General features: G+C 42.0%; 1 protein-coding gene across 2 annotated transcripts in view; it reads right to left on the bottom strand.

Moving 5' to 3' along the window:
• The window catches only part of man1a2 (mannosidase, alpha, class 1A, member 2), a 130,276-nt gene that overhangs the window by 39,613 nt on the left and 77,170 nt on the right, over positions 1-13,493 (bottom strand). For both annotated transcript variants that reach the window (XM_053328435.1, XM_053328436.1), the window contains exon 6: positions 7,802-7,882. In XM_053328435.1, coding sequence (XP_053184410.1) covers positions 7,802-7,882 — 81 coding nt within the window. The remainder of the gene's footprint in view (positions 1-7,801; positions 7,883-13,493) is intronic.

Here is a 13,493-nt window from a genome sequence, read left to right as displayed (position 1 = left end):
AACACAATTCTTCACACTGCACTCAAACACCCTAAAAGCTTTAGCCAGCGAGTGTTGACAACTAAAGCAGAACGCTCCCATAAGGCCGTTCTAACAAGCTGGAAGCATCAAAACAATGCTGAGGGCCTTATTCCCTTGAGCATCAACACACACTCTCTTTTTATTTCTGCAGCATGCATTATCTACTCCGACTCTCTATATTCAAGACTGATAAATGAGGTCTGAACTCGCAAACTATTAGAGTAGAAAGCCTCAAGTTGTTGCAATGTAATGTTTGGATGCAGAGAAGCTGTTAGGATAGATTTCAGATTTATTCTATTACGTCTCCAGTCTTGAATTTTCTCGCCATATTTTATAACATTTCGGATGACTGAACCAGCTCATTCACGGTGATCACAATGCTGGCTTATCTCTCTCTTTTTTCCCTTTATTCCGCATCACTCCCCGCTTTCCTGCTGGGCGGTGGCGTCGTGGCTGACAGTCAGAGGAAGTACGACGCCACCGCATTTTGTTTGAAGGATTTCGGCGTTCGACAAAAAAAAAAAAAAAAGAAAAGAGTCAAACGCTCCCCGGCGAGATGAAACTGCCAGCTGGTGGATATACTGCGGTCTGCGGTGACCGAGTCCTGGACGACAGACTGCTAAGCTCTATATCTCTGCGCAGACAGAAAGAGAGCGAGAGCATGGGAGAGAAAAAAAAAAAAAAAAGAGGTAAAGTTCGGGGTAATGAAAGAGACGCGGGGAGAGAGAACAGAGAGGACGAAGGAGAGAGACTGACAGGAATATGAAGAAATGGATGACAGAAAAATTGCTGGATGTCTTGTGAAGGGAGAGGCTTTAAATCAGGTGTCACGAAAAATAGAATGGATGTAAAAAGACTTGTTATTTTGTCACCATTTTCACTATTTGTCCTCTGAACATCATCTTGCTGTTTCCTTCCTGCCTTTCTTCCTGATCCTCTCATCTTCCTCCATCTGCTTCCTACTTCTTTCTTTCTTTCCTTGATCGTTGGCCCCTGAAGTCTTTTCCTTCTGTTATACCCACACGCCCTCTAATTTCATCTCTTCATCTCTGTCCTTCTGTCGCTCCACCACTCTTCCCCTTCATTTACTGTTTTCATTTCTGTCATTCTCCATCTCTGTATCTCCTTCTCTCTCTCCTTCTGTCCGTCCACAAGTCGGTCGGGGTTGTAACATTTGTGCCTGAGGAGTTGGCAGCTTTTCTTTTTTTAGACGCTCTCATCATCTCTTCTATCTATGTGACATTACAGGGCTTTGGTTTGCCACCCTGATCTTCTCCCGTCTCTGCACAATCTGCTGTTCCTCGCTCAAATCATCCATGTCGTTCCACTCCTTCTTTCTTAGTATTTAAAAGAAAAGGGAGTGAAGGTCCATTGCAGTTTTTCTTTTTTAACATGCACAGTGTAAAAAAAACCTGTCCACCTTTACTTTTATCTATCTCAAGTTTTACTTTTGGTGAAAATGCAGAGATGGAGAAATGTAACAATAATAGATTTTGTCTGAAATTCTTCCTCTGACTGAGAAATAAGAAATCAATCCATGGTCAATAGTGACTCTCCTTACTACCGCCTCACCTCAGAGTCTGACCCCAACTCAACTGTCAGGTAACCAGAGTGATTGCAGTAGATGTATTTTTTTTACACCGCCGTGTTCGCTTAAATGCTGCTGCGCTGTGACTCCGAAAGGATGGGAAAGAAATTGAGAGAGCGAGTTAAAGATTTCTGAAAGAGGAGAGATGGGCAAATGGGCCGTGAAGTTAATACAGGCAAAAAAAAATAAAAATGGAGGGGGGGTAAAAGAATAATTAAGGAGGAGAGAATGGAGCGGAATGGGTAAAATAAAAACTAAAAGTCATTTTGGTGTTAGAGAGATGACTAACAGCAGTCTGGAGCCACTGCTGCATTGCTGCTTCAAACTGCAGATGACGATTCAGATTTAAAGTTGGGGGAGGAACCGCTTTCGAGTCCCCATCATTCTTTTAAGCATATTAAAATTGTTCATTTGGTCTATTACGATTTACATGTATTTATTCTGTTCTATTTTAATCCTAAAAAAAGCACTTTGGTCAAATCCAGCTGTTTTTAAATGTGCTCTATGAACAAATTTGACTCGCTACACTTCCCAACATGCAACTACATAGTCTGTTGAGTGTCACTTGTTAGTGTGTGCCACTTTTGTACCGGTGGATCATGAATCATCAGCTCACTGCACATAGTAGATTTTGTTGAAATGCTATGCTTGACTCCTCCCTGCTCGCTTGTACAGAGGTTGGTAAAAGGCTTTGAAAGGTGCCTACAGACCCTTTTCTTCTTGGAATTCACTATGAAGTACTGAGAAAGGACTATTAGCAAGCTTCAATGCATCAAAGCGTTGCCTGGGTTTTGTTTAGAGTTTAAAAGACTTGGCAACTTCACCTGGAATCAATAGTATTTCTGAGCTGCTGTTGGTGAAAGAATAGATTTGAAGCACAAGCTAACGAATGCCGAAGCACAGAGGGAAGGTGTGAAAGTGTTGAAGGTGATGACGTCCAGCTAACACATCTCTCACAGCATTCACAATATTTAAAGGATGTTGGCAGACCCAGAAAACTAGAAGAAGCTTCACCAAGGGGTTTGTTTTATTGGGTCAACAAACCTTTTCTGAAGCTGTGTTTTTCCAGCATGAATGTCATTAAATCTACATTCAGAACAAGACTGACCATAAGAGTGAATATAGTACTCCAGCATAAGTCGATGAGTGTGTGGAGTTTGTGAAGGGAGGTGATTTGTAATGCAGTGAAAATTACAACATAATAAGAGAAAGATGTAAGGATTTAAAAGAAAATAAGTAATAACTGAAATAATGTTTTCTAATAAAGTCTCAACCCTACTTGTCTCTAGTATATCTACCAAGCATAGAAACTGCTCATTAGTAGAGAAAATGCAGGAACAAGAAAAATAAAAAGTGCAATGTGCTGAAAAACAGTGAAAAATGTGGGGTGGTGAAGAAGGTGAAGAGCTCATTAAGAGGAGGAGGGAGTACAAAAACACAGAAAAGATGGACTACAAACAGGTGGAGAGAGAGAGAGAGAGAGAGAGAGAGAGAGAGAGAGAGAGAGAGAGAGAGAGAGAGAGAGAGAGAGAGAGAGAGAAGGGAAGAGGACAAACAGTGAGAGCTCTTCAGAAGAAAAATGGCAGAGCAGGAGGCGACATCGCTGAGATTAGAGGATGAGTAGATGGAACAGAAGAGAGGACAAGAGAGAGGTTTGTTAGATTTGTAGATCAAAGCAGGTAAAGGGTTAAAGGGTGTAGGAGGGTGGAGAGGAGGTGAGGAGCAAACAAAAAAGATTCAGATGAAAGCAGGATGCAGACGAAAAAAAGTGACAAAAGAACAAAAACAGAAGGAGGATGAGAATTTAATAGAACGATTCAGACAGACTAAAAAGAAAACAGTAATGTATGGAGACATTGTCTAATAAATCTATGAGTCAATGATGCAGTTGTTGCCAAGGGAACTAATGGGAATACCAAAAAAACAAAGAGGAGGAAAGGATGCATGAGAAAATGGAGACAAATATGTAAGGACACTACAGAAAGGAGGAATAAAGTAGAGAGGAAGGAAAAGATGGACGAAGGTTAAAAAAAGAAAGGAGTTGGATTAGGACAATGAAAAACAAATAGAAAGGGTAGAAGTACAATATGAAAATAAAAGAGAACAAAGGAGGAGATGAACAAGAGGAAAAGGAAAGAGATGCATACTCAAAACTACCAAGCATAAAAACTAAAGGAACAATGGAGAAAATGATTTAAAAAAAAGGAGTAATGAGGTGAAAAACAAGAAAATATGCACAGGTGGGAAAAGGAGGGATGAGAGGAGAAGACAACAAGAACAAATCAAGGAGCAGGAACATAGAAAAAGGAAAAAGAAATAGGAGAGGAAAGGAGAGGAGAGGAGAGGAGAGCACAACAGAATGCAAAGTGTGAAAAAGAGAAGGGGGAGAGAGAGAGAGAGAGAGAGAGAGAGAGAGAGAGAGAGAGAGAGAGAGAGAGAGAGAGAGAGAGAGAGAGAGAGAGAGAGAGAGAGAGAGAGAGAGAGAGAGAGAGAGAGAGAGAGAGAGAGAGAGAGAGAGAGAGAGAGAGAGAGAGAGAGAGAGACGCAGAAAAGGAAAAGGAGAGAAAATAAAGCGAGGGAAGGACGGAGCAGTAAACACAATCCATCACTGCTGCTCCGCCTCGATTGTCCTGGACCAACACCTCTTCCTCCCTCCTCCCCCTCCTCCTCCCCCTCCTCCTCCACCTCCTGAATGCTGATCTCCAACTCTGTCTGTTGTTTCCCCCCTACCCTAAATCTGTTCTTCCGCTGCTCTCCTCCTGTTTTTGTCCTTTTATTAAATCTCCTTGACTTTTCTCTCATTGATCTCTCCTTATTTTTCCTCTTCTCTTTTCTTCTTCCTTCTGTGTTTTCGGTTGGTTAAACTGCGTGGATGGTGAGTGGCAGATGAAAAATGTACTAAATGACTAGAGAAGCTTGTGTGATGAGCTGGTCTTTGGCTTCATCAGTGCTCCTCGCCTACACTTGTTGCTCTTAGAAGAAGACTGTTCCCTTTGAGGCCGCCGTTGTGGATCACCTCCGTGGTTTGTCGTTCGCTGCTCTAACCCTAACCCCTAACCCCCAACCCCTAACTCCTAACCCCTAACCCTTTACTGAGTCTGAAAATATGAGCTCGACCTGGCAATAAACTGTCACTTTCTCACTTGACATTCTTGACACTGATTTGCTCTAGACAGCAGCAGCAGAAGCAGAAGCATTTGTGAGTCTGAACAGGTTCGGTGTGGAGTGTGGTGAGCACTCAGAGCACGATCACTGTAGTTGTGCATGTAAAACAACAGAAGGAGAGAGAAAAAAAAAAAAGTAGAGATGGACGACTGAGAAATGGCAGCCGGAATGATTTCTGTGGAAGCTTGACTTGTAAGGTCTGAGAAATCTAACGTCTTCAACTCTGGAAAGTACAAGAAGTAACAATATATACACGGGGGGGGCGGGGGGGGGCATTAGTCTTTCTATCTATGTGTTCTTGTCGTTCTCAATCTCTCTTTTCTTTTTTGCCGTCCTGTTTATTTTCCATCTCTCACCCTCTCGTCGTTTCTCCCGTCTCATCTCTTGCTCTCTTTTGGTTCCCCCTTGGGTATTAATGCCTCTTTTCTTTCCTGTTGCTTCTCTTGTTTCCTCTACCTACCTACCTACCTAACCCCCCCCCCCCCCCCCCCCCCCACCCTCTCCCCCCTTTTCCCTCACTCTTTCTTTGTGACTCAGTTTACCTTCATCCCTCCCCTCCCACAAACACAGCTTCATCCCCTAGTGACATGCTAACATCCAGCTGGTGGAGATGCTGATAAACTCTGGGAAAGAAAAAAAAAAGAAAAAAAAACCCACCCTCCAGCTCCAGTTCACCCAACCTGCTTTAATCTCTTTGCTTTTCTCCCACATGATCTCTCCTTTTCTTTGCCTTTTCTTAACCTCTCTCTTTCTCTGCATGGAGGGACCACTGCTTTATATGCACACTGTTAAACACAATCCCCCCCTCAGGGAGCTACACAGTAATAACCCTTTATTCAGATGTTGGTTGGAGGAGTTGAGTGCCTTGCTCAAGGACAAGTCTGATGAAAGTGAAGAATGATCCTCGCTCGTTTTCTCTCCCCGCTCCGCCATTCATCATCCTCATTCCCCCACTCCCTTCTATTTATCTGTAATCACCCCCCCCCCCCCTCTGAAACCCCCCTTGCTCTCCGGTTCTGTCGTCATTTCTGCACCCACTCCTCCTCCTCCTCTCTCTCCATCACTGTCTCTCCTCTCAGCACCTCCCACCGCTTCCATTATCACTGGAGTGGGCTCTGATGACTGGCTGCAGTTAGATTTGGGTAGAGGAGGTTGAATGGAGTAAGGGGGCTTGGTGAATAGGAGTGACATTAAGTCTAGCTTGTGAGGTTCTAACTTGTGTTATTATCTGTAATGATTCACCAAAAATCGCTTTTCATCTTTTTCAAAAACGTCAGAGCTTAATTTTGTTGTGCCACTCACGGAGGACTGGCGAAGTTTAATAGGAAATTTAGGTGGCATTCGACCAGCTTTTAATCAACTGACATGGAAAGTTCTCTTTTCTGTTATTTTTGGAGGCAAACATGTCATTTGCTGTGTGTTACTACTCTTTGCTCAAACCAGAAGAACATTTCATTTCTCCTCAACTTTCCAACAAAATCAGAAACAGTCTTTTAAGCTCCTGCAAATTAATATGATCCTCTTTTTTAAGTTTCATTTTATGTTGATTTTATGTTATTTTGTAAGCAGGAAACATTTCTTGAATGGTCAAACAACCACAAGTTGTGCCAAGTAGAGCTGGACGATATGACCGAAATCTCATATCACAATATAAGTCATAATAATACAAATATCCCCATATAGCACATTCTAATACAATTAATAAGTAGTCTCTTCTCTGCTGCAGCGCACCAGAGGAGAGACAGTGAGTTGGAGAGTTCACTAATTTTACTGTAACTTAGTTCAGCCATGTATGTTTATGCAGCTACGCTAACTGCTAACTAGCAGCGTGGATGAATGGCTGTGAATGCATGGAAGCTCAGGGTTTTTTAATTGTTTTTTGCACAGCGAGGGACACATTCTTCTCGCACATCATTAAAACAACTATTAAGATATAGTAGACGGAATATATATTGCACACCCCTAATGTCTAATAATTAATTAGGAGGCTTTTTCACTTTGAGTGTGTTTGAGTATATCAAGGAAAAAGCGTGAATAAATGCTGCCATTTTAATCAGCTTTTTATTATGGAAATAAAAGCAGGACACAAATCTCACCTAATAATGAAGCTTTATGAGATGCTCATAAGAGTTTAGTGTGAGTTTTGTACTCGATCCTGTTGTGATCATGTTAAGAACTTCCAGGTATATCTCATTTATTTCCTCCCACATAATACGCCTACACAGTGCACATGTAGTCTATGGGCTTCTCTTAAAATGAAGTTGTTCAAGTTTAAATTTGCCAAACAACAATAATAAAATGGCTCACAGCTGTTTTATTTAGTTTAGTGTTTGAGGAGAATCAGCGAGGATCTGTTGTGAAAATGACTTTAAACTAGATTTTATCAACTTCAAATGCAGCTTTGAAGCACTCCATCATTAATGTAGAGATGTGCTACTCTATTTTGCATGCTACAACAGTAGCTGTAGGGCCTTTTGACAGTTGTGAAACCATGTGCTAAAAAACAAATGATTAGAAATGGGTCGAGTTTCATGAAGCCGACACCAAAAATCAGAAAAGCAGTATTTTTAAATAAAAGGTCCACAGTGACTTCAAAAGAATGGGTCTCCTCAGAAATCTGTTGGCCGGTACTTTCAAAAGAGCACATAAAATGATAATAGAGAGCACAGTGGATGTGGGCGTCATACTGAGCACATATTTGATGCATTTGCTCCCATTACAGAGGGAGCCCTGCTTGGCTGGGCATGAAAGCGGGAGAGGATGGGATAGACAGGGCGAGGAGGGATAGAACAGGAAAAGAAGAGATGCGTGGCCAGATTCAAGTTCCAGCAGCTCCTTAACTGAGAACTGAAATCTGCCCAAAAGAGAAATAGAGGGATGATGGGGTAAAATGAGCAAGAAAAAAGAGCAAGTTGTCTTTTCAAACTCTGCTTTTCTTATTCTGACCCTGATTTCTCATTCTCAGCATTGCAGTGCTGTTCAGAACAACACACACACACATACACACATATACAGGTGAGTGCTTACCTCCTGTCCAGAGAGGTAGTAGGCGGCCAGCAGTCCTCCTATGAAACGAATGTTGACCTCAAACACAGACACCTCGGCATTCTGGGGAAAAAGAAAGCACAGAAGAAGACATAAGACAAACTTTTACTTTAATCATCTATGCTTTAACCTTGGTAATGCGTTGGATGCTAGCGTTCTCTTTCATCGTTAAAAGGATAAGGATGAGTTTTGATTTCACTCAATCATTTTCTCTTTTTTCCTCCTCCCCTCTCTTTCTTTTGGGGTTTTTTTTTTCTTATGAACTCCAGGGGGGGGGTTCTTTGTCACCAGTGCAGCTTGTGTTTTTGTTTCATCCCTCTTCACACAAAAGGCAGAAAGGAGGGAGTATTCTTCAAAAACTGACTATCCAGAAGAACAAAGCCAAATCAAAACGTGGATCGCTAACTTTTAAAGTGTATTATTTAGTGACAGCTCATGTATTGACTTTAATTCATCAAACTGAATTTTAACGCTTGGTAAAAAGAAAGCGTTACGTGTTCTTTACTCAGTTTTACTCTCTCCTGGCCAAAACTCAGGGGAGACTCAGCAGCCAAAGCCTCAAAAGGGATAGTATACTACACTATAGTAAGTTGGTTAAAATCAGGGGTCTTCCAGTCACCCAAGCCTACCTCTAACATCCTCATAATCCATCCAAGTGGACATAAAGTACCATATCTGTGCTGCTAGGAAGCCTTTGTAAGAGAACGATATGGAGAACAGCCAGTCTTCTTGGCAGCAGTCCTCACACAGCACTATCATTTCCCCCAGAATCCTTTAGACCAGAGCACCATATCTAGGCACAGAGTTGTGTGGATCAAGTCTGAGAACTGGAGCTTCCTTCCAACACTGAACCTTATACCTCGTTACCTGTGAGCTGTTTGTACACAGTTGGATTCTGGTTTGGATTTTTTTTTGCTGTACCTCTCCTGATCTAGCTCTACAGTAAAACAGACAGCGAGAGTGTAGTGGCACCTACAATCCACCTTGAGTTTAAATGGTCTGTCAGTGTGCGTGACAATGTGCCAGTGTGACTAGCAGCTGGGTCCACCCCTCAGATCCCATGTGTGCAGAGATGTCAATGATGAGTGTGTGTCGTTTGCCGAATGTCTCTCATCTCCGCAGCTCCGCCTACGTTAGCTTCCTCTTGAGTGTATCTCACTTTGTCCAAGTCCCCTAAGTGTGTATCTTCCTTTTCTTTTTTTCCTTCCTCTTGATGGTCCCTCGCCTACACGCATTTATCTTATATATGTCTTACAATTGTACTACAGAAAGAGTTCTTGCTTAAAAGTTAAACAGTGGAGCAAAATGAGGGCGTGATAAAACAGTTGTCAAACTGTGTCAATAAAGAACTCAGTACTAAATACTCACATTGTATTACAACAGGCAAAATAATTATATTAAGACTGTTATATTTAATTGATAATAGAAATTTACTTAGGCCAGGGGTGTCAAACTCATTTTCATTCAAGGGCCACATGCAGCCCAATTTGATCTCATGTGGGCCGGACCACTAAAAAGGAAGGAATGAAGGAAGGAAGGAAGGAAGACAGGTAGGAAGGACAGACTGAGGGAAGGAAAAAAGGAAGAAGGAAACTGGGCTGGGTTGGACCTCTTGGCAGGCCAGTTCTGGCCCACGGGCCGCATGTTTGACACCCCTGACTTAGGCCAAGAATAGTATTAATGACACATTTTCAGCCACCATTCATCATGTGAACATTGGTGTACGCCACATTATAAACCTCTATTTAACTTACAAGCGTTTGCTTGGAGCAACTTGTCAGCAGATAAATCCTTTTAATATTCAAACATGTCACACAGAAAATGACTTGATTTTTCTTTTCTTTCTTCTTTCTTTGAAGCGTAATTCATCAGAAGACTGAAGAAAGAGCAACGGCACATCAGAAAGCATGCAGAGGACCAGCGGGGAGTGATAGTCATGGGATGGATACAGCGACGAGTTGATGTTGTGTTGAACTGCCTGATGAAGTGATGGGAGGCTCTCGTAAAGCTGAAGGCCAGCTTTGTTCGGCAGCATCCATTTATCTAAACCGCCGCCACCCCGCCTCCCCCCCCCCCCCCAGCTCTCGTCTATCTGCCAGTCAGCCTCGCTTGTTAGCCGTTTACAGCTGTAGTTTTGGAGCTCAGACCCCATGAGCAGGAGAGCAATGAAACAGCCCTGATTTTTAAAATGCCTGCGGTAAACAGATATGATGGCTAGGAATCTTGTTGGTTGTGCAGTGACGCATGAGAGCAGTGCAGGAAGAGAAGATTGATTTTAATGAATTGCTTTGTTTTGAAGCTATAAAATAGGACAGCGGAGTCACTTTCTTCTCTGGTCTTCTATTATAAGATGGCTCTTAAAGTCATACTGTACACTCTGTGAGTTACTCCTCACTTTCCAACCTTTCCTCTATTAATATCCACACCATGCATCAGTATTCACAGAAATCTGTCAACTCATCTTATAAGCTGTTTCTTTATTTGTATTTCTTCATTTTAATTGGATCTTGTCACTGTTGTAGAAGTGATTCTTCCTCAGGTCCCACATTGCACTTCTGCTCTCATTATTACTTATTCTATGACAGTTCAACTTTATCCATATACAGCTTGGGTATATATGCACGTTGTACACACTGTGGAGCTGCAACTATTTGTCAATTGATTAGGCGATTGATAGAAAATTAATGTTCTGTTTCAGTTCATCAATTGTGAAAATGTGTTTGTTTTCTTCGTTTTCTACAATTGTAAACTCTATCTTTAAGTGTTGGATTGGTCTGACTGAACGAATCATTTGAAGATGTAGTCCATAATGCCAGACTTCTATAGTCCAAGAGTCTTTTTTGGAGAGTACCTGACCTGTGTGTGAAATTTCATGTCGATCAGACTAACGGTGGGCCAAATTACATGGTTTTCACTTCCAAACGAAAAGCATGCAACTGGCACAAACACAGAATAAACATATAACAAGAAACACTTGCTCCTCTGTAATTAAAACCACTTCATCAAAGTGAGCCGGAACACCCTTTTTGACAGCTAGCATTAATTTATCTCGCCATCGCTGCGGCACCGTCTCTGATCAAATACTCAATTTAAACGGGGTTATTAACGCGCCGGTGAGTGGAGTCCATTAATTTGGTGGATCTTTGAGCCCCGGCGATGGATGCGGACCTCACGCCGACACATCCATCATCTGAGGGCAAGCTGCAGTGCGGGGGCCCCACCAGGACACCGGAGAGTCCAACAATGACTCACTGCTTGGCTCGATCTGACATGGCAGCTATTTAATCATTCATTAGTGTTGGAGCTGGTGGATGTGGTGCTGGCAGGTGGGCAGCTGAACTGAGAGGTGGTGGATGGAGGAGTGCACACACAATAAAAAAGGTGCATATATTTGTTAAAAGCATATGAGAGACATAAAACTATGCTGTTAATAAAGGAATAAAGGACACACACACACACTAGACTATAGACAATACATACTTAACTTAATCTTATATAAATACAGTAAAGTGAAATAATGTCAAAACCCTGCATTCACACATAGAAACCTCATACTCTCCCAGCTTAAGAAGGAGGATTTTACATTTACTGAAGCTGAACTGTGTTTAGTTTCTTGCTCACGCACACACAAGTGAGAGTTCACTTCAAAACGTGCCTAAAGTGTGAATCTAGTTAATTACAACTAGTTAATTACAGCGATCATACAGGTTGTAAATCAAACACCTCAGGCATGATCTGTACCAAAACCTATTAGACAGAAATAGAGAGATAAAAAAGATGGAGAGAGGGAGAGAGGGAGAGAGGGAGAGAGAGAGAGAGAGAGAGAGAGAGAGAGCGAGAGAGAGAGAGAGAGCGAGCAAGAGAGAGAGAGCGAGAGAGAAAGAGAGAGGGGGGGGGTACTGACAGCACCAAGTTCAAGGTCTTTACAGAAAAAATAGCCGCTAGTATACCTAGAAGTTTTTTTCATTATTTTTCAGCTTTTTTGACCAATCATTTGGTTTCATTGCAGCCAAGCAGCAAATGTTGAAAAGGCCCAGTGGTCTGTGGGTTGGGAACTTCTGGTGTGAATAATCAGCCTACACTGTTAATTATTGAGCTTCTTGACCTTTCAGACATCGTGGGAGTAATGTCGCCTTGTTCTGAAATCTCAGCGATTACTTTGGTGAATATATAATCATAACTGATAGAAATAATGGCCAAAAATACAAGAATAAGTAAATAACTGAGCCTCTCACTATAAAAGGTGAAACTGGTCCTAAAAATGACAACACACATAGCCACACACACACACACACACACACACACACACAGCCACACACACACTCACACACACACGTATGCACTGGCGAGTGATTAAACTTGACTAAGAGTGATGTCTTTAATCTCCATAATGGAAATCTCTGAATTTCCATCCTATGCCCTTATTCCAGCCTCCTAGCTCTGACTTGAGAGGCCGGGTATGGCTGCACCTTTGGGTTGAATAAATCTTTTAATTTTCAGAATGGTGCCAGGCAACTGCAGGCTTGAAAAATATAGCTCCTCGTGAGCTGGGGAATTACCTGTTTTTGTAAAAGGCCTGAGTGAAAGCCAGAGTAATGCCACGGCCATGTTGCTAAGATTCAGACTAAGCTAGCTTAACATTTCATGAACGTTACAGTAGCTGGGAGCTAATGCCTGAATCCGTTGCCTAATGAATGCAGGTATAAGAGCATCAAACCAAATCGTTAATGAAAGCCCGGCGACACACCTTTCTCTTTCTCTGGCTCGTTAACAGGAGCTTCAAGTTTCATCCCCTCTCTTCTCCCTCCTCCTTTCTCTCCTCCCTAATCTCTTCTCTCCAGCCCCCCCCCCGTGTAACCGCAGGGCTTCTCCACTCTTCTCCTACCACTGATTCTTATTACTCACCTCACAAATGTATTTGTAATATTTCCTCATTGTCTCAAATTCCTGTCATTGTTATTGCATTTGTTAGACATTTTATAATGCTCCACAATCTCATATGGTTTGTTGCCATAGCAGGTTTTATTCCAACAGCTGCTCTTGCAGTTTTTTCTATGGGTATCACTCTCCCACAAATAGACACTTTTTTGGCCAAATTTACCTTGAATTCTGTGAGATTTAATGTTACCAGGTAAAAAATGTTATCTGGATTAAATAATTGTTAACCCTTTTTTATCTTCCCACTCTCACAGCTTGACATATAAATGTTCATTCAAGATTTCCTTTCTTGTCCCTGTATTTCCACCTTATTCTATCATCCCGTACCATGAGAGACAGCTGGATTTGTGAGATCACAAGATCACACGAGAATCCATCCTGTCAGGCTAATCCAAGTTATGCTTTTGTGTCCGAACCACCAGTGGTTCAGATCGATTGTCGTCCTATGAGGATTCTTGTGTGATCTCATGATCTTGCAAATCCAGGTGCCTGGCAAGATAAGACAGTGATGGACACATTGTCCATCCAAACACCTGCCAGGTATTTTTTGCTTTTTTTGACAATGCCTAGCCTTTTTCAAACAGTTTCCAATGACAACTTCTCAGATGGCTCATTGTAACAAACCATCTGACGTGTCTGGTTACCCCATCCTCTAATACACTGAGTATTGCATGAGAAATGTAAGTGACTTTGAAAGAGGGTTGATTGTTGGGGCACAGATGGCAGGAGCCTTAGT

The sequence above is a fragment of the Scomber japonicus genome, chromosome 11 (assembly GCF_027409825.1).
Source record: "Scomber japonicus isolate fScoJap1 chromosome 11, fScoJap1.pri, whole genome shotgun sequence".
Lineage (NCBI taxonomy): Eukaryota > Metazoa > Chordata > Actinopteri > Scombriformes > Scombridae > Scomber > Scomber japonicus.
Note: the sequence above shows the minus strand (reverse complement) of the source record. Positions and strands in the feature narration are given on the sequence as shown.